The 20,480-nt window shown below is 38.0% G+C and overlaps 1 protein-coding gene and 1 pseudogene across 1 annotated transcript in view; both read right to left on the bottom strand.

The window, feature by feature from the left end:
- The window catches only part of Hou (GID complex subunit 8 homolog protein Houki), a 73,104-nt gene that overhangs the window by 22,148 nt on the left and 30,476 nt on the right, over window positions 1–20,480 (bottom strand). The window contains exon 4 of the mRNA XM_067137459.2: window positions 4,671–4,868. Coding sequence (XP_066993560.1) covers window positions 4,671–4,868 — 198 coding nt within the window. The remainder of the gene's footprint in view (window positions 1–4,670; window positions 4,869–20,480) is intronic.
- On the bottom strand, window positions 6,099–19,961 carry LOC137497084 (uncharacterized; annotated as a pseudogene).

The following is a 20,480-nucleotide window of genomic DNA, read 5'->3' as shown; positions in this document are numbered from 1 at the left end:
AAAGGACAGGATAAAAAGCATACACATCTACAGTTACAATGTGAATTGATCATTCAATTTAAAATCGAAAACTAAAAAACCATTTAAATGGTTACAAGAAAATGTACTTAATGACGCTAATTTATGACAGATACATACGAATAATAATACAGTCGAACCTCGATATCTCTAACCTCCATTACTCGAATTTTTAGTGTCTCGAACGAACTTAAATTTTCCGACTGTTTGTCCTATTCTTGACATGTATTTATTTCTCTATTCTCGAAATTCGGTTATACAAATTTCTCGATTTCTCGAAGCAAACATTTCCTCCCTTGAAGCAAAAAAAAATACTTTAACTCGAATTTTGTGTAACATTAACTGTGCAATACGGCATTTGCAGTTTGCGAGGAACAGTTAACAAGTAAAGAAAGGGTTCCAGTGAAGCTGGAAACTAATATGACAGCAACCGAAAAACTCGAACTTCTAGTGATCGGTAAATCAGCAAAACCTCGCCGTTTCTTGGGTGTCAATTACATGTCATGTATGAAAGCAAGCCCAGAAGTCGCGGATGACAAGCTCTATTTACGAAACTCGGCTGAGTGTATTGACAAGAAGTTTCAACATGAAGGGAGGAAAGTTTAACCGCAATAGAAGAAACTAACGGATTTTTTTTCCAAACGTGTTAACGGAGCTATGTTTCTTGTTTCACTACTGTATGCACTGTCCTGTCTTCTAAAAAGTTACTATAATAAGTGTTATAATTAAAGTGATGCCTTAAAATAGAGTTTCTTTGTATATTTTTAAGTACCGTTAAACATAATGCATTCAGTAAAATCCCGTAAATATGTATGATTCAATTATGTGCTATACATGCTCAAAAACGGTATTCTGTATATCTCAATATTTTGATAACTCAAAATAGATTTATCTCCCGAGGTGATTCGCATAATAGTTTCCTTTATTAGACTGTAAAATGAATGGAAATTTAATTTTATAGGCATCTCGAAACAATTGGAGATAACGTTTGTTATATTTTTTGGCCATAACATGAAGAGAAAATACCAAAAACTGTCACCGAGACAACTCCCTGAAATACATTCAACTCATTAAAGTTATGAAGTAAGAATGAACAAAAATCCACTGAAATACGCAAAACTACCCCATACAAAACAGATCGGTATGTCTCACGCATTATTAACATACGACTCTGACACGGGGAAAAGCACAGAACCGCTAGAAAAAATACGTGGCATACAATTCCAATGAAATTACGCACAGAAACTATGTTAGTAGTGCGCGAACCACATAATATGAAACTCATTCTTTCGTCCCGATTAACTGAGTCGCTAGCCTCTCTTGCTTGTAGGATGATTGCCGTCCTGAATCCCCAGCCATAAAGCACACATGCTGCTGTAGTGAGCAGGAAACACGATACATGAAGGCGACGGATGATACACTCGAGAAATAAAGCATCAAATAAAAACGCCTGAAAATTAAGTTGGGTAAATTACACAAGCACATAAGAATTTATCCTTTCTCCTAGGGGAAGAGTGTCGACTGTACTGAAGGTTATATTGGTCAAAAATAGGAAGAATTAAAAATAAATCGGAAAATCAGAAGAGGAGTTAAAAAACGGAAAGTTTCCAGGTAAATCGGAAAGGTTGGCAGGTATGCATTCTGGAATGGAATCATACAAATTATGCGAAGCTGGGACAGGGTATGTAACATGATCTGCTTCCACGTGTATCATAATGAACAGAAGTAAAAGACATAACACTGTGAAGACTGTAAATACTGTAACTATTACCTGTAGTGCAGTGTAATATAGTCCGACACCTATGAAATGTATGTATATAAACAGGATTCCTCAATAGCGCTAATCAACATAACAGAAAATTTTGAGAATATTATAATTTATTCTATTCTAAATCTTTTAAGTACATGTAAACTATGTAAATCTACAATTTGCATGTACAAAAAAATTTATTTCTAGACAGAGATTGTAAGTAAACTGCTTAAAACACTTAGGCATAAGTTACTGTATAAACGAAAAACTGAGCTTTGCTATCAGCGAGAAACAGCTCCATATTACAGTGCAAAAGCACTTAGTACGTTCTTGCACAAAGTATAGAAAAATTAAGCCGACTTTACACTTACGAGTAACTCGTATACGAGCGCTCGTATACGAGTAGAAAACGCGTTTACATTTATGGTGCTTACTCGTATAAGAGTACAGTTTCCAATATGGCTCCAATCAGACGAAAACGTCTTGCTATGGCTGGTATCTTGCTGTTGTGTTTTAAAACAAGACAACAGAATGAAGCAAAAAAAGTCAGGAGCTTTTGGGTTAAAGAATCCTTGAAGAAAAGACCCGTCTTTGGAATACAGGAACATTTACTAGTTGATTTATTAAACGAGGGAGGAGATGGTTATAGAGACTTCTTAAGGATAGATTTTAGTACATTCGAAATGTTGTACCTTTTGGTAAGTGGACGAAATGACTTTTATAATACCGGTCCCGATATGCTAAATACTGACATATTATTAGTAATTAATTTTTTCTAGGTTGCCCCTCATATCCCCAAAGAAAACACTCAGATGAGAAGTTGTATCAATTCTCAGCTGCAACTGGCAGTGACTCAGATTTTTAGCTACTGAAGATAGCTTCAAATCAATAGAATTCTTGACGCGTATATCAGCCTCAACTATTTCCTTGTTCATTCCAAAAGTTGTTGATTTTCTTTTTAACTAGATCCGTAGTTATGTTTAACTTCACAGGCCTTATTTCTTGCATTGATGTCCCGATATTGAGAACACTTAACATTCCACAGGCACTCCGCTCTGTACTGTAAATTAATGAACTCCTACAGATGTTCACGAGACATCCTGCAGTATTTAGTCTAACTCAGATGCAAGTCGGAAGCCTCTCTACTTTGATTGCTATTCGTATACGAGCTACGAGTACGTACGAGTCATCGTTTACATTTACAATTTCTTATCCGAGTCATTCCGAGTAGCCTACTCGTATAAGAGTTACTCGTAAATGTGTAAAGCCGGCTTTAAAATAATAGGATTTTCAACAATTAAATACACTATATTCATGTAAATATTTCTCTTAGAGCCCTTCTATAGTTCATGTTGGTCCAAGATTGTTTTTAAGCAAGTAATTAAATACTTTTTCAATCAGGGAAAATGCTCCCCACCTGGGAGTGAGTCGGAGCGTACCGAGCTCCCCGCTTAAGGGGTTAAGCTTAGTTGTCAGCTCAACATTGCTGCAAGCTACTACAGATCTGGGTAGGTAAAATCTCTGCCCTATCCTTCCTTCTCTCAATATTTGATTTTTTTTCTAAATTCTGAACTCCAGCAGCTTTAGGATCAGAGATTTTGAGGTGTCTCTTTAGTACCAGATTTACATAGAAATTATCCAGCCAACAGTAACCAGGAATTGAATAGTTGTATGTGTGTGCCAGAGTTCTTAGGAGCATAAAAGGAAGAGGAATTTCTTAAGAGCATCTTAGGGCAGTAATCACAGAATAGGAAATGCCACAGAGTTGGGTGATTTTTCTTAAATCACTTTCCATGGAAATGGTTACTTCCACAGTGAAAATGCACAAACTATCAGTCTCGTGCTGCAACACATTTCATAAATGACAGAAGAGAGAAAATACAAAAGGAGCTTGGTACGCTTCGGTACAGATGGATCGCTAAACTTCTGAAGAAATATGAAATATGCACCATATTCAGCAACAGAGTGAAGGTATGTGATCTCATTTGACCAGTTATAAGTGACCTTCAGCTCCAACAAGGAGTAAACAGGATACCATTTGGCTATGTGGATGGGTCTACATTGATGTGACAAGCTGGTCCACAGCCACCAGACTAACAGAACTGAGGAAACAAAAATTCCTCAATCAGCTCTCAAAATCATCCACAGCTGAACACCCATAATACTGCAGACATCTTACACTGTAGACACCAAGATTTCACAAGAGAAAAAAAAGATGCCATAGAAATTCAAAAACATCCAGTTAACTTCAACAGAAATGAGAGTTTACTGCTATGACCTGGAGACTTGTCTTTAAAAAAAAAGAAATGTCAACATGAGAAGAGCCCTGGACTATCCCAGACAACAGCAGACAGCAAAAAAATAGCTTCCAAATTGGAAAATACTGTAGAGAATTTGATGTCTAATGTGTTAGCCAAGTTTTTTTTGTTGTAAAATTCTGAAAACAAATTTACTCTTCTAATTCTGTGCATAGCATATAAGGGCTTTTAAGAAACTAGAAGGCCTAACTTCTTTTTACATCTAAGTAATATATACACATCATATACTCAAGTTTTATACACATTTAGACAAAAAATTATGCACACAAATAAAGTATCTGTCTCAATTAGACATTGATTCTGAGTCCAGGAACTCTTCTCCATTAAACAACCAACCAAAATGAGCAGAAAGAAAGAGGCATCTGATATACAATCCCCTTATAGTCTGTAATACAAAACAGGACTGAAATTTTAATTATGCCATGTCTCAATTAACTCATCCACTTGAGATTGTAAGTGAGGAGTGAATCTAGATTTTCAGTCTTCCCTCAACATTAATACTGACAGCTACTTCATTATTCTCAAGTTTATTCCAACTGTCTAGCCAAAGTTTTCAGTAAGAAAGTAAGGAGATCCAAGGATACCTTTTCTCGATGAGTAGGGTGTAATAAATCACTGAATGGGGACTTATGAGGTTCTTCAAATGCCAGAAGAGCTAAAGTTCGCTCTAATTCACTCAGAACATTAGGGTCAGATTCGCCTGCTTCTGACAGCTGCTCTTGTGCAAAATGAAGTGCCTCTTCTATTCGTCCAGCTCGTATAAGCTCAATAAGGTGCAGTTGCTGAAATTGAAGAAACGATACAATTTAAATGTAACAAATAACTACCCATATGTCTGTAATCATACAGGGGAAAAGTCGTGTGATAAAGAGTACAGCTAAACACTGAAGTGTAATAGATAACAAAGAAATATACCGAATAAAGAGATTCACAACTAGTCACAATTCTTATGAGAAAGTATCCAGTTACAGTACTGTAGAACAAATACACAACAATCATCTAGTAATAGCAGAAGGAGTATGAATATTTCCTGAATTGCATAAAACAATATAATATTCACAGAAGTTTTCTAAATTGCACTCTAATTATCTTCTGTATGTATAACTGTCTTCAATTGTAACTCTCTCCATGCGACTATAATACCACATGTGTCAAAACAAAAGACCCTGAAATGTTATTTAATTGCATTGGTATAGTACGAGTTCAAAACGTGCACCATCAACGTGGCACGCATTGTTCATAATTAGGGGGCAGATATTGATGACCTAAAAAGTCACTGAAAATGATCAATAAAATGTCCTTAAATTTATGGAAAATGCTATAAAATAAGGCAAAAAACCTTGACCGAACTGAATTCTGGTGACTGTATAACAATGATTTTATAAATAATAATAATAATAATAATAATAATAATAATAATCTTTACATCCCAGTAACTACTTTTACAACTTTCAGAAACGCCAAGGTGCTGAATGTAATCCAATACGAGTTATTAATGTGCAAGTAAATCTACCAACACTGGGCTGACTTATTTCAGCACCTTCAACTAACACCGGTCTGAGTCAACATCGAACCCGCCAACTTGAGCTCAGAAGGCCAGCACTCTACTGCCTGAGCTACACAGCCCACCTACAGTAATATATCCTTGTTCTATTCACTGCACAGATCTTGTTTTTATATAAATAATTATCTCCTAATTTACTTGGACGTACATATAATATGGACATAATGATTTGCTGGATGAAGTACTAGCACTATGCCCCTGAAGAACCTGACCAATTTAACCATTTGTAAGAAAAATGTACACTTTCTTATATTATTATCACTTATCGACTTTTATAAGTCTGACAAAGAATACATGCATTTAAAAAACCTTCAAAATTCTACATACTGGCCTCAAACCTACTTTTAAGTTGAATTAATGACTGATCATCCCAAATCAGGTGAAATTGACGTAGGAATATGAATCTTGTTTTATTGTGTACTGTAACTCAAAGTTATTTTGGCATACATTACAAATGCTCGATATGTGCGCCTTGTGTCACTCTACACACATCTACTCGATAGTCCATCTATTCCCACACACGAGTCAACATGGCAGCGGTGATGCTTTTGAAAGCGGCTTGAATGCACTGCTTCACTTCCTGAATATCCACCGGTAGAGGAGGAACAAATACCTGATCTTTAACATATCCCCACAGGAAGAAATCACATGGTATAAGATCTAGTGATGGTGGTGGAAAGGGTAAGAGCATCATATCACCTTCGGTTCCGCATCCCATCCATCGTTGTGGAAGTTCTTGGTTTAAAAATGCTTTAACCTCCCTGTGGAAATGAGGTGGTGTACCATCCTGTTGCAGCACGTAATCATCCCTGTCGTCACTCAACTGGGGTAACAGCCATTCTGTGAGCATGTCCGGGTAAGTCAGCCCTTTTACTGTCTGTTCGTTGAAGAAGAATGGGCCACAGACCTTCGTGTTTGAAACGGCACAGAACACATTCATCTTAGGAGAGTCTCGCACATGTTCCACATAACAACGGGGGTTCGTTGCACCCCAAATGCGAATGTTTTGTTTGTTTACCTTTCCACTTACATGAAAAGTAGCTTCGTCACTGAAAACTACTCTGTCAAGAAAACCATCATCTTCTTCAATCCATTCCTGCAGTGAAATGCAAAAGTTGAAATGTAGGGCTTTGTCATTAGCTGTTAGAGCTTGATGCAATTGTAGGCGATATGGCTTTACCTTTAGGCGCCTTCGTAACACATGCCATACTGTGGTTTGAGGAACTTGCAGTTCCCCTGCTACATCTCGTAGTCTATTTCTTAGGACTACGGAGATAAACACCCCTAATCCGATTCATATCCGCTTCTGGCACAGTGGAACGCCCACTTCTTTTCCCTTTGCACAAACCACCTGTATCCACAACTTGTGTGTACCATCTGCAAATAGAGTTGTCGGAAGGAGGCTCCTTCCCATATTTTGTCCGAAAATGGCGCTGGACTCTGGTAACAGATCGGTGTTGATCAAATTCAAGAGTATAAACAGCTTTCTCCTTATCACTAACTTTTTATTTTTATTTTTTATATTTGATTATATATAGTCGTATCAGCACACACTTTATTAAAATATAACCGGTTTTCGGACACTAAGGTCCATCATCAGTGTTAAAATGTAAATTTAATTTCACATAAGTGTGTCATCAAAATGAGTTAAAATGAGTTTAAATTGTAGCCCTGTTGACATCAACTGTAAAAATAAGAAAAAGAAAACAAGTGTAAAATTATGAAATTAATACATATAAACTTATAATGTTGTTGTAAAAGGTATGGACATACCATAGGAAAGGCTGGCTTTTCCTCGTGCTCAGGCTGTTGGTCGAGTACCAACAAACGTTCAGCTTTAACTACGGAACCGCGCTGCAAGCACATGATGTTATGTCACCTCAAGGTTTCGTTGGAAGCACCTGATGTTACGTCAACTCAAGATTGTAAACAAGATGTTGCTTGCGACTGTTTCATTTAAAATTTTATCTGGTTCCCATGTCTGCGCCAAAAATCTCAATGTTTTCACGTGTATTTAATTGAAATCCATAATTACCCTTAAAAATTAACTTCATGTCCTTTTCGATCCCTAAAAAGCTGTGGTTATTGTTGTAAATGTGTTTCTTGAAAGCTGAATATTTGTTGTACTTTATTGCCTTGAAATGTTCTTGATATCTTTGATTTAAGGTTCGCCCAGTTCTTCCTATATAAAACATTTTACAGTCATCACAAGTGAGCCTGTATACTCCCAAATTGGTATATATCTTTTTTATTGACACCATGTGCATTATATATATGTTCTGATATTTTATTTCTGGTTCGAAAAGCTGTTTTAGTTGACATTTCTTAAATATATTCGCGATTTTAAAAACCTTGACTTCCAAAAATATGTAAATTTTACAAATTGATTACATTCATGGATTTTCTTTCTTTTCTTATGGTTTTTCTTTTTTTATCCGTTTTCTTTCTTACATATAATATTGTATAGTATATTTTATAATGATTATAATTATTACTAACTGCCATTTTGTTAAACACTGCTATTACTGCCATCTGGTGCTAACTTATGTACTACAGTTGATGCAAAACAAAACTTGCAGAGTTTGTCTAACCGTTACTGCAACAATAAAAATGGTAAGTTTTCCACGTTAAAAAAAAAAAAAATCATGAGACCCCGACAATCATTTAGAATAACCCTGTATATATATATATTCCAGCTCGAATAAGCTCAATAAGGTGCAGTTGCTGAGATTGAAGAAACGATACAATTTAAATGTAACAAACAACTACCTATGTCTGTAATTATGCAGGGGAAAAGTCGTGTGATAAAGAGTACAGCTAAACTGTATATACATATATCTTCTCATGTAACATTTTCAAAAGGTACACCTTTACAATACTAATTTATTTTCGTTTAATTAGCAATTAACAAATGTCAGGACATGTTTCGTCCTTCTTGGTGGACATCATCAGCTGAAATAATTGTAAGAATAAGTAAAATAGACAAAGACAAATACACATTAAAATACGATTTGGGTTATCGAATACGTCAGTTAAAATGCATTATAAAAATTTGGAGAATGTTCTTAAAATGCTGGAGCACAAATGTTTGGTTCTGTGAAAATGAAGATGAAACACGTGATAGTTCCAATAGAATATTATAATCGAGAAAAATTGTGTTGTGGTTGAGTATCCATCCTTGTCTGCCCAAGAGTGTTTAGGCTAAATACATGTTACTGTTGACGGCTGACTCAGCCACAACCACAACTCAATTTTTCTCCATGTATGAACTTACAGTCAAATCTTCCGCCTGCCTCATAACTAGAGCTCGGATTATATGTAGGGCCTAATATAAAAATGAGAAATATGTAGCTAAAATTGACAATATATGTGGTTAAATATGTAATAAATAAATATGTAATGTTAATATCTAAGCTTTATTTGATGTATTCTTATGCACAGAAAAGGAAACAAAACCGAAAAAAGTTAAAAGTACAGAAATTATTCAACCTCTAATTTTCATTTGGAGGCACAATTATTAACTAAATATTTTTCTAAATTTTGTCTTTTTAATGTCTTATCAATCACTATTCATCTGCATTTAGGACAGTCGCCCAGGTGGCAGATTCCCTCTCTGTTGTTTTCCTAACCTTTTCTTAAATGATCGCAAAGAAATTGGAAATTTATTGAACATCCTTGGTAAGTTATTCCAATCCCTAACTCCACTTCCTATACATGAATATTTGCCCCAATTTGTCCTCTTGAATTCCAACTTTATCTTCATAATGTGATCTTTCCTATTGGGGTTTCCTGCGGTCGTCGAATGCCTTCTGTCTGTTAGGATGTTCTTATATATATAAAACGACCTTTCAACTTCACATGAAGTCACTGGCGCGTATTTCAAATTGCCCAGCACAGAAATATTCAATTGTCAACTTTCTCAAGCAAGGAAGGTCCTTATTATGAGAGAAGAAATTTGATCTCATCAAACACAAATATGCTTATTAGAAAAATGTTTTTGAAGACTTTTGAATGGGGCGTAACCCTTTATGGAAGTGAAGCATGGGCAATAAAAGGCGCTTTTGACATATTACATTAAACCGAGGACTGGCGAAGGGATCACAAAAGAAGAGTCACTAAATCTGAGAGGAAAACAATGTGACAAAGTTTGTGCAAGGGAAGATTGATAGGCACAGCTCGAGACACACCAGACTTGCACCGTCAACACAGCTAAGTGATGCGATTCTTTGACAGGATACCTTACTTTAAATTATTAAACTATTTTTAAACGTCAGAGACGTACAGGCTTTTTGAATTATTCTCAAGTGTTTAATTATAAAACTTAAATCGATGTAAAATTAGCGAAAATAGCATTGTGTTTTCTCTCAAATGCGCTATATCCTTCAAAATATTTAAAATATGCAATATTTCTCAAAATATTTATTATGCATCGAAATATGTAAAAATATGTAACTTTAAACTCCTGGAATAACGGTCCTTTTAATGTGATTCACCAATATTTTAGCTTTCCTTGTAGCTACACATATGGGAACAATATGTAATTACATATAATCTGGGCTCTACTCATAACCCAACCAAGAATTATCAACATTATCACGCCAACAAGTAGAGCTCTTCTCAACATCTTGGAAGAATATATTTTATTTCTCTCGATCAATTTACTAATTCTACTTTTAACATTATTAAAATTTCTGACAACTCCCACGCTGGTATCTTCATCTTGTCGCGATGTGGGAGCTTGCGTGCCTAAGTGATCCTGAGAGCTATGCCGGCGGGAGCATAAGCTCCTGGTAGGGCCACCCAAGCCGGACAGGTCAAAGGTGATAGGCCAGACTAAGAGGGATACCCTGGTCCTCCAGGTTGGGGGTTGATCATGGGGCTAACAACCCTATATCGGAAAAACAAACCCTTTACGAAACTCACAGACAAGAATAGCCGGACTGATGATAATGGTAAACGACCCACGCGAGGAAATGGAAGATGCAAACAGAAATATGATATGTATGTAACAACCTGGAATGTACGAACCCTGAATAAACCAGGAGCCCTAAACAATCTAAAACAAGAAATGGAGAAATATAATATTGGAATAGCAGCAATTCAGGAAGTCAGATGGAAAGGAAATGGTGTTTTTAGAAGTGGTAGATATACAATTCTGCATAGTGGAGGAGCCAAAGGTACAATAGGTGGCACAGGCTTCCTAGTGGATGACAGATATAAGTCAGCAGTTTTGAATTTTAAACCTGTAAATGAAAGAATATGCACTCTAAGGATGAAGGCCCATTTTTTCAATATCACCGTTGTGTGTGTGTATGCACCTACAGAAGAGGCTGAGGATGAAGAGAAAGATATGTTCCATGGACAATTGGAACAAGAAATAGAATGCATCCCAAGACAAGATGTAAAAATCATACTTGGAGATTTCAACGCTAAAGTGGGTAAAGAAGAAGCCTATAGGGAAGGAAAGTTTGCATGATGAGTCAAATGATAATGGACAGAGGCTAATTGATTTTGCCATGGGAAACTCAATGGTGGTAAAGAGTACATGGTTTCAGAGAAAGAATATACAGAAAGCCACTTGGTGTTCACCAGATGGTGTCACCTTTAATCAAATAGACCATGTAGTAATTGATAGGAGACATGCATCTGACGTACTACAAGTTGACAGTTGTAGGGGAGCTGATTGTGATTCGGACCATTACTTGGTACGGGTAAAATTCAGGCAACGTATTGCAACTTACAGATATGCTAAGAAAGGGAAAGCTCCAAGGAGATATATGGTCTCAAAATTGAAAGATAAAGAAACTGCACAACTATATGAATGCAGGATGGAGAAGAAATTGGAGGCTAAACAACAAAGCTGGGCAGTGGAAAACATCAAAGGAAAGTGGATTTTATTGAGGGATGCATTGCAGGAAACTGCGGATGAAGTACTAGGAGTTGAGGTAAAGACCGAAAGGCAAGGATGATTTGATGATGATTGCAGAAGAACAGTTGAGGAAAGAAATGAAGCAAGGAAGAAAATGTTCAGCAGGAAAACAATATGTAGAAGAATTTAGGAAGAAGAGGAAAGAGGCAGACAGAATTTGTAGGAGAAAGAAGAGAGGCAGAGAGGAAATGGATTACAGATTTGGAGGAACAATATGATATGCAAGAAGTACGGAAGTTCTATGGGAAAATAAAGGACGTACAGAAAGGTTTTCAACTGCATGCTATATTCTGTAGAGATAAAGAAGGAAACATGATTGGGGGAAGAGACCGGATTCTTGACCGATGGGTGGAATACTTTAGTGAACTGTTGAATGTGGCTGCAGAGACGGTGAGATTGGAAGAAGTGGATGGGCAGCCTTGGCAGGATCCTAGCCTAGATTTAAAACCAGTGCCTGTACCATCTATAGAAGAAGTGAGGACGGCAATTAAGTACTTGAAGAATAATAAGGCTCCAGGAAGTGATAACATTTCAGCTGAGATGATTAAATATGGGGGTGAGCAGTTGACGCAACTTGTTCACCAACTAATTGTGGAAGTTGGGGAAACAGAACAAATGCCAGAGCATTGGAGTTTAGCAATTATTTGCCCAATTCATAAGACGAAAGATGAAGCAAATTGTGAAAATTATAGAGGTATATCTTTGCTTAGTGTGGTTTATAAGGTCTTAGCCAAGGTTTTGTCTATGAGACTCACTCCACTGGTTGAGCAGATACTAGGAGACTACCAAAGTGGCTTTCGACAGGGTAGATCAACAACAGATCACATCTTCACTGTCAGGCAAATAATGGAGAAATGCTATGAATATAATGTGGATGTGCATCAGCTGTTTGTGGACTTTCGGCAGGCTTATGATAGTGTGAAGAGAAGGAAACTGTATCAAACAATGATGGACATGGAGTTCCCAACTAAATTGATAAGACTGGTACAAATGACCCTAACAGGTACTAAATGCATGGTTAAAATAGAAGAAAATCTTACTAAAGAGTTTGATGTAAACCAAGGTTTGCGGCAAGGGGATGTGTTATCTACCCTGCTCTTCAATGTGGTTTTGGAGCGTGTGATGAGAAAGGTGGAGGTCAGTAATCCAGGCGGTACGCTGTTCAACCGTGTAACACAGAATCTGGCTTATGCTGATGATGTTGATATGCTGTCTAGAAGATTGAAAGACCTAGAGGAAGGACTGGATAGATTAGAAAAGGAAGGAGGTGAAATGGGCCTAAGAGTGAATAATGCCAAAACTCGTTACTTGTTTGCATCTAGGAGGACCGTAGTAAGGGAAGACAAGTGCATAAAATTAAATGGGATTAACTACGAGAGATGTGAAAAGTATTTAGGAGTGCTGGTGACAAAAGATAATGACATGAAAGAGGAAATAAAGCGAGCATTGCTGCGGGCAATAGGGCTTACTTAGCTTTATTGAAAGTGTTTAGATCACGCAGCCTTGGTAGAAGATTAAAGTTGACAGTCTATCGAACAGTATTACGACCAGTGGTAACTTATGGCTCTGAAACATGGACAATGACCAAAGTAGATGAAGAACTGTTGAACAGATGGGAGAGAAAAATACTGAGAAAGATTTTTGGCCCGGTGAAGAAAGGGGAATTGTGGAGAATAAGAAAAAACAAGGAATTGGAAGAACTCTATGGACATCCAAGTATCATAACCGAAATAAAAAGCAACAGATTAAGGTGGTTGGGACACGTGGAGAGAATGCCAGATAATAGGGCTGTCAAGAAGATCTATTAGGGAAATCCAGGTGGTAGAAGATGGAAAGGAAGACCCCGGAAAAGATGGCTGGATGATGTGGAGGAGGATTTAAGAAAGATGGGAATAAGAAGATGGAGGAGGCGTGCAGAAGATCGTGAAGATTGGGCTACAATCGTCAGAGAGGCCAAGGCCCTACAAGGGCTATAGCGCCGAGGAGTAAGTAAGTAAAATTTCTGACAACACTATTCTCTTATAATTCCTATAGTATCCAATGACTATGATAAATAAAAACTCAACACACATCACACGAATGATCATCCAAACAGCCCCCTTCTTCTTTTCTCTCTCTCTCTCTCTCTCTCTCTCTCTCTCTCTCTCTCTCCTTTACTTCCTCTCACTTCTCCTACTTCCCCTTCCCCTACTCCACTCCCTCCAATGCCACAGTGAGCCTAAACTACCGTGGATGCCGAGCTCAAGTCGCAACACTAATAGCTGCACGAGGTGTACTACCGGAACCTCAAGGGGTAAGGTTTCTTTCTTGTTTCATTTACGTCTTCGTAACAAACTCTGATCCATCATCTAAGATCATTCTTTTCCTTATCTTTCTAAATATCCCCCATATCGCCCTTATGGACGGAATTTCTTAAATATCAGAATGTCTCTGTCTGATACGGCAACATATTTTATAAAAAGAAGACTGATCAAAGTACAGTAGAGTCTCGTTAATCCGAACTAATTGGGACCGCAGCCTGTTCGGATTACGAAATTTTCGGATTAACCGGAAAATATTTTCTAATAATAATGTTATTGCCTTTACGTCCCGCTAACTACTTTTACGGTTTCCGGAGACGCCTAGGTGCTGGGATTTTCTCCCGCAGGAGTTCTTTTATCCGCCAGTAAATCTACTTACACGAGGCTGACGTATTTGAGCACCTTCAGATACCACAGGACTGAACCAGGATCGAACCTGCCAAGTTGGTGTCAGAAGGCCAGCGCCTCAACCGTCTGCGGAAAATAGTTTCTACAATACAGTACAGTACATACTGTAATTTGAAATGTCCATTCTTTAGCAGTTACATTAACAAAATACAAAATTACAGTAGGGTATTTAAGAACCCGTAGACGAGGGACAGTGAAAATGACATTAGCGAGTGGATGGAAATGACTGTCATCAATTACAAACAAACCAAGGAATTGTAGCTATGGTGGAGAAAGAATCTGGAGTTGATGAGGAACAGAGTGACGACGAAGAAGACCACAATGAACAACTAGTGTCACATTCAGATGCCGCGGCCGCCTTAGAACTTGCAGTACGCTACCTCGAGCAACATTCCGCTGCTACGCCCACTGATGTGATGTTTATGAGACGCTGGTTTAAGACTGCATCTTCGAGTAGGTTCCAATCACTACGGCAAAAGAAACTAACAGACTTTGTAAAGATAAACGGTGATTGATAGTTTATGATGTGTAATTATGTTTACATTAAGTTATTCTAATAAAATATGAATAGTAAAATGCAAGGAAATCTTCATTCTATAATATGTTCTTTCATTTCAATAAGGAGAATTTAAAAAAATTGAATACTTCAGTTCGGATTAACCGGAATTTCGGATTAACGGGGTTCAGATTAACGGGACTCTAGTGTACTTCAATCACATGTACAGCATTCAGCATATTTTTAAGTGTTTTCAGTGGACTATACAGTGGAAACTCATTACAGTTTTGATGTTCATGAGGAGTGTATTATAACGTCCTCACCTTCTTATATGCATGTTCACAACTTACTCCTTTTATGAGCATCAACGGACAATGATAGTTTAATGTCATTTTTTAGTTAACAAGCGTTCATCAAGGTAAAAAAATCCTTGTATATGGACAAAAAGTTACTGAACATTTTAATTGTGTACATATGTGTGTTTTTGTGACCATGTTTGTGGTCATAGCTTTTTATTATTATATTATTTATATTATTATTATAGCTTTTTAAGTTCTATTTGACATTTATATATTAAGACATTCAATTTTAATGACACTATGTTCTCTTTTCTTTTTTTCTTTTTTTTTTTTTTTTGCTATTTGCTTCACGTCGCACCAACACAGATAGGTCTTATGGCGACAACGGGATAGGAAAGGCCTAGGAATGGGAAGGAAGCGGCTGTGGCCTTCACTACGGTACAGCCCCAGCATGTCCTTTAAACTATCTTTCAATGAATAGCTGAAGATGGCCGTTTACATTAGCTGAAACTAGTCCTAGTAAAAAATATTGTATTGATTAGCTGGTCAATAAAACTTGCATTAAGAATATATGTCCGGTTATAGAAAATTAGGCCCTTATTTCACTGAGGATGCTGCACAGAATTCAAAAACAGTGGACCAGGTAGTCTACAGAGACATTATTACCCCGTTCATGGGGGATTTGCACAATTTTGCTGCACCAGAAACTTATCCCTGCAACAACAGTGGATGAAGCAGGACGGAGCTACAGCCCACACTGTAGGAGATTCACTTGCCCTTCTGCAACGACATTTTGGAGATTGCCGAATTTCTCATGGAATTCCATTCCCGTACCCTTCCTACTCGCCAGATATCATGGCCCCAGATGCGTACATATGGGGACATGCTGAAATAACATATTTTCAATACAAATGACCTACCTACAAAATATTCCCGAATTACGTGAGAAGTTATTGCAAAGCCCGTATTGTCGTTCGTATACTTTTTCAAAAGGTACTGTCAAAGGTTGAGAAGACTACCTTTCTGATTAAAATAAATACAGGGCAATTCAAAATGATAGACCCGATTTCGTAAATTTATTCTATGAAATCTAATGAACATATCATACTGTGAGATATGCGCAAAGAAAGGCACACTCTGAAAGTTTAGTTGAGTTTAGATTCCATCCCACGTGGTTTCATTTTCAGCTGTTATGAGCGCACAGGAAGCGAGTAAAGAAAATGGCTGCAGCTGGAGAGCAGAAGTTGTTCTGTGTGCTTGATTACCTTGTAAACAAGTCTGTGATTAGGTTCAACGGCATTTCCGTACCAGGTGTGGAAGAGACCCACCTACTAGAAAAGCCATTCGTGTGTGGTATGCAAAATTCAGAGACGCGCTGCATCTGTAAGCAAAAGTCGACTGGCCGTCTTTCGACCGGGGAAGAGACAGTGGAACGTGTTCGCGCCAGTTTCGTGCGGAGTCCGCAGAAGTCCACCTACCAGGCAGCGAGGCAACTTTAACTTCCACAGGCAACTGACGCATTCTGCGGAAACGTTTACAAATGAAACCCTACCGCTTGCAACTGGTGCAGGCCTTAAAAGACACTGATTATGCTGCTTGAGTATCCTTCTGTGCTGATTTTCTCACATTAATGGAAAAGGATGGGTTCTCCAAAAGGGTAATTTTCAGTGATGAAGCGACTTTTCACCTTCCTGGGACTGTGAATAGACACAACATAAGGATCTGGGGAACTTCTAATCCCCATCAAGTTGTGGAATACCAACGCGATTTTCCCAAGGTCAATGTGTTTTGTGCCATTTCCCATGAGAAGGTTTATGGACCCTTTTTCTTCACTGAACCTACTGTGACAGGAAATGTTTTTCTTGATATGCTGAAACAATGGCTCCTGCCACAGCTCGAAGAGGATAGTGCAGATTTCATCCTTCAACTGGATGGTGCCCCTCCGCATTACCATGGCAACATTCGAAGTCATCTCAACAAGACATCGGCACAACGCTGGATAGGTTTTGCATCTCAGGAGGATCGAACTCTCATTCGTTGGCCATGCGCTCCCCCGACTTAATCCCATGTGATTTCTTCTTGTGGGGTTTCGTAAAGGATCATGTTTACGTACCACCTCTTCCACTAACATTGGACGACCTTCGTGCCCGCATCACAGCAGCCATCACAGAGATTGACCGCGACACACTACACAAGGATTGGAAGGAGATAGACTATCAGCTTGATGTATTTCGTGTTATGCGAGGTGCTCACATAGAACACTTGTGATATGACTGAAAAAAACTTTGAGAGTTTACCATTCTTAGCATATGTCTCACATTACGATATGTTTATTAGATTTTACAGAATAAATTTATGAAATCGGATCCATCATTTTGAATTGCCCTGCAATATCTAGATTTCATTGGACGTTGGAAAAATGGCGGTTGAATTCTTTAATATGTTAACCCATAGCAGAAAATCTGTTATGCTTAATAGCATTCACATGCTCCAGACATCGTATATTAAAATTTCTCCCAGACTGACGTACTTATGTTGAACTGCAATCAGGAAATTTCAACCTGTATACACCTGAAAAACAAGTTAGGATTATCAAGTAGACGAGAATTATTGTTTGAAGTTTTGAGTGTTACCTGGATATTAATTTCTCTTAAGGGATTAGTGGTGTGATGAATGCTACTATTGTTATATATAAAAGTAACATTTTCTGTAGTTTTGAATCTCTAATTAGATATGACTTAGGTTTGTGTTTGATCCTGTTTATAAGTTTGTTTTATGTCCTCCTTTAAACTATCTTGCTATGAATAGCTGAAGATGGCCGTTGATATCGGCTGAAACTAGTCTTAGTAAAAAATATTGTATTGGTTAGGTGGTCAATAAAAGTTCCATTAAGAAAATACGCCATATCCATGAATATGGGCCTAATAATGAAATTCACTGCATATGACTGGACATGGTGTATCAAATCGTAACCTGAACACTGTAGTGATTTCTGTATAATGACATCCGGCCATTCAAACCCTACAAAAAGAGCCGTTTGTCAGTTGATGTAACCATCAAGGTAACTATGACTTTAATCTGAAAACCATACGTTGCAGAAGAAATCTGGATCTTCATATGTCCCATGGACGTACTGCAACACTGTAATTGGACTTGCACACCCCTTTCTGTTAGACAATGAGCAATTTGAATGCCTATACAAATCCACCCAGCTCTTTAAATATAAACCGAACAGACCTATCACTCAGAGTTTCAGCGATGTTCACTGTTAGACTATAGTTTAGGGACTTTAAAACTTGGAGAAGTCATCCATGATTCTTGTTTGTGGTGACTGTTGTTCCTTTTTGTTTATGTAAGGCTGATCCTATATGACAGAACTTGTCAATGACAGCTTTGTCCCGTTATTTAGTGACGCCTTATAAAGTTGCTCCCCATACAGTTCTTTAATATGAAGAAAACTCGGCCCATTCTGACGCCCTACTCCATATGACCACCAGTTTGTAGAAATCAACAAAACTGAATTCACAGTATGTCCAACTACTACTTCAGCATGATTAACACATTGGCTGCTGCCTGACGTGCTTGTGAGTCATGTTATTCCCACGCTAAATGCCGTTGACGCACATATGCGTTATTGTATATGATCTTGTTCTGCTTGTCTTTACTGGGCTTTGTTCTTCCGTAACGGCACTCAGACTGAGGTTCGAGTTAGGCGTTTGGGTTATTGGTTTGTGACCTGTTGCTTTCATACGTGGTGTAATAATGGATGAAAGTGGCGATGACCATTCCACTGGTCCTCCAAATTCCAACAGAAAAAGTAAATGAAGGCAGATCAATGAGAAGGCAGAAAATCCCTGAAAATCCTGCACTTTGCTTAGAGCCTTACTCTTAGTGCTATACATGATGCAAATGACTACAATACTATTTGATACTACATCAAAAAGCAGTTACTGAAGGATATTCTCGGCGTGAACATAAGAATGTAATGTAACTTGTTACAATGCAATGTGAACATGACGTATTAATAACACCCACATTGATGATGCATGTGCATCTACCGGCACCTTATATAATATATTCTTCAGATATTATATCATTCTTTAGTGCCAATGACGCATATATGTGTCATCGATGATTTTTCGTAAGTGTACGAAATTCATGTGTAATGTTACGAATAATTCTACTACCTACAATATTCTAACTAATAGAAAGAAAAGAAAAACATATCAGCTCCTTGGGCAATTTATAGGTTTAATTAAGGCGGCAGTGAACGTGTTTCTCTCACGTATACAGGGTCACCGATCTGGATATTATCTTTCATGATGCTCTGTCCTGAGCCATCTCCTCCACAAGCCCCCACCATTTCATGCTGACCATCCAGTGCCTTCTGGGTTGCCCTCTACTCCTTTTTCCTGGTAGAAGTGGTTCAATCATCTTATTCCCCACATAATCTTGAGCTCCTCTCTTAACGTGGCTGTACCATCTGAGCCCAGCTTGTTTGACATTCTTAGAAACTTGCATCACCTTAAGTCGTCTCCTAATTGCTTCATTTCTCACTTTGTCTAACCTTGTATGTCCACTTGCCCACCTCAGCATTCACATTTCTGCCGCATATACCACTGCTGGGCTCACCATGGCCTTGTGTACCTTTCCCTAATTTTTCTGGTATCATCTTATTGCACAGTACATTCAATGTCTAGTTAACCCATCCTGACTGTATCCTGCATTTAATCTCTTCTTTCAGTCCACCATCTTGTTGGATAACTGTACCAAGGTACATGAATGAACTTACTGTAGGGATCTCTACTTCAGCCAACTTTGAGTCTGTTTCAGCTCCACTCAGGCTCAGAATCTCTGTCTTGTGTCTGTTTTTCCTCATTCCTCAACTTTCTAGTGTTTCTCTCCATTCCTCCCACCATTTCTCTGCAAGTTCCTTGGTCTATGTACACAGGACCACATCATTAGCATGGAGCTTTCTTCCTGACTCCGTCTGTCAACACGTCCATGGCAAGTATTAGTAATGGACTGAAGATGGAACGTTGGTATTCTACGTTCACAGGAAAGGATTCTGTAGTTCCAGATATACATCTGACCACAGCTCTGCTGGCCTTGTATATGTCCTGGATCAGGTATACAAACTTTTCAGGTACCAGTTTCTGTCGTAGGACCTACATACTTCGGCCTTGGGACCCCTGTCATACACTTTTTCAAGATCAATGAAGACCATCGACAAATTCTTGTTGCCTACTTTGTACTTTTCCACTAGCTGTCTAAAAGCAAATATGGCATCTGTTGTTCCTCTGCCATGCACGAAACCAAACTGCTCCTTGCTAATCGCCACTTCTTATCGCAGTTACTGTTCGAACACTCTCTCCCATAATCTCATGGTGTGACTCAC

Source organism: Anabrus simplex, chromosome 1, assembly GCF_040414725.1.
Source record: "Anabrus simplex isolate iqAnaSimp1 chromosome 1, ASM4041472v1, whole genome shotgun sequence".
Taxonomy (NCBI): domain Eukaryota; kingdom Metazoa; phylum Arthropoda; class Insecta; order Orthoptera; family Tettigoniidae; genus Anabrus; species Anabrus simplex.
This window is presented reverse-complemented; position numbering and strand designations above follow the sequence as displayed.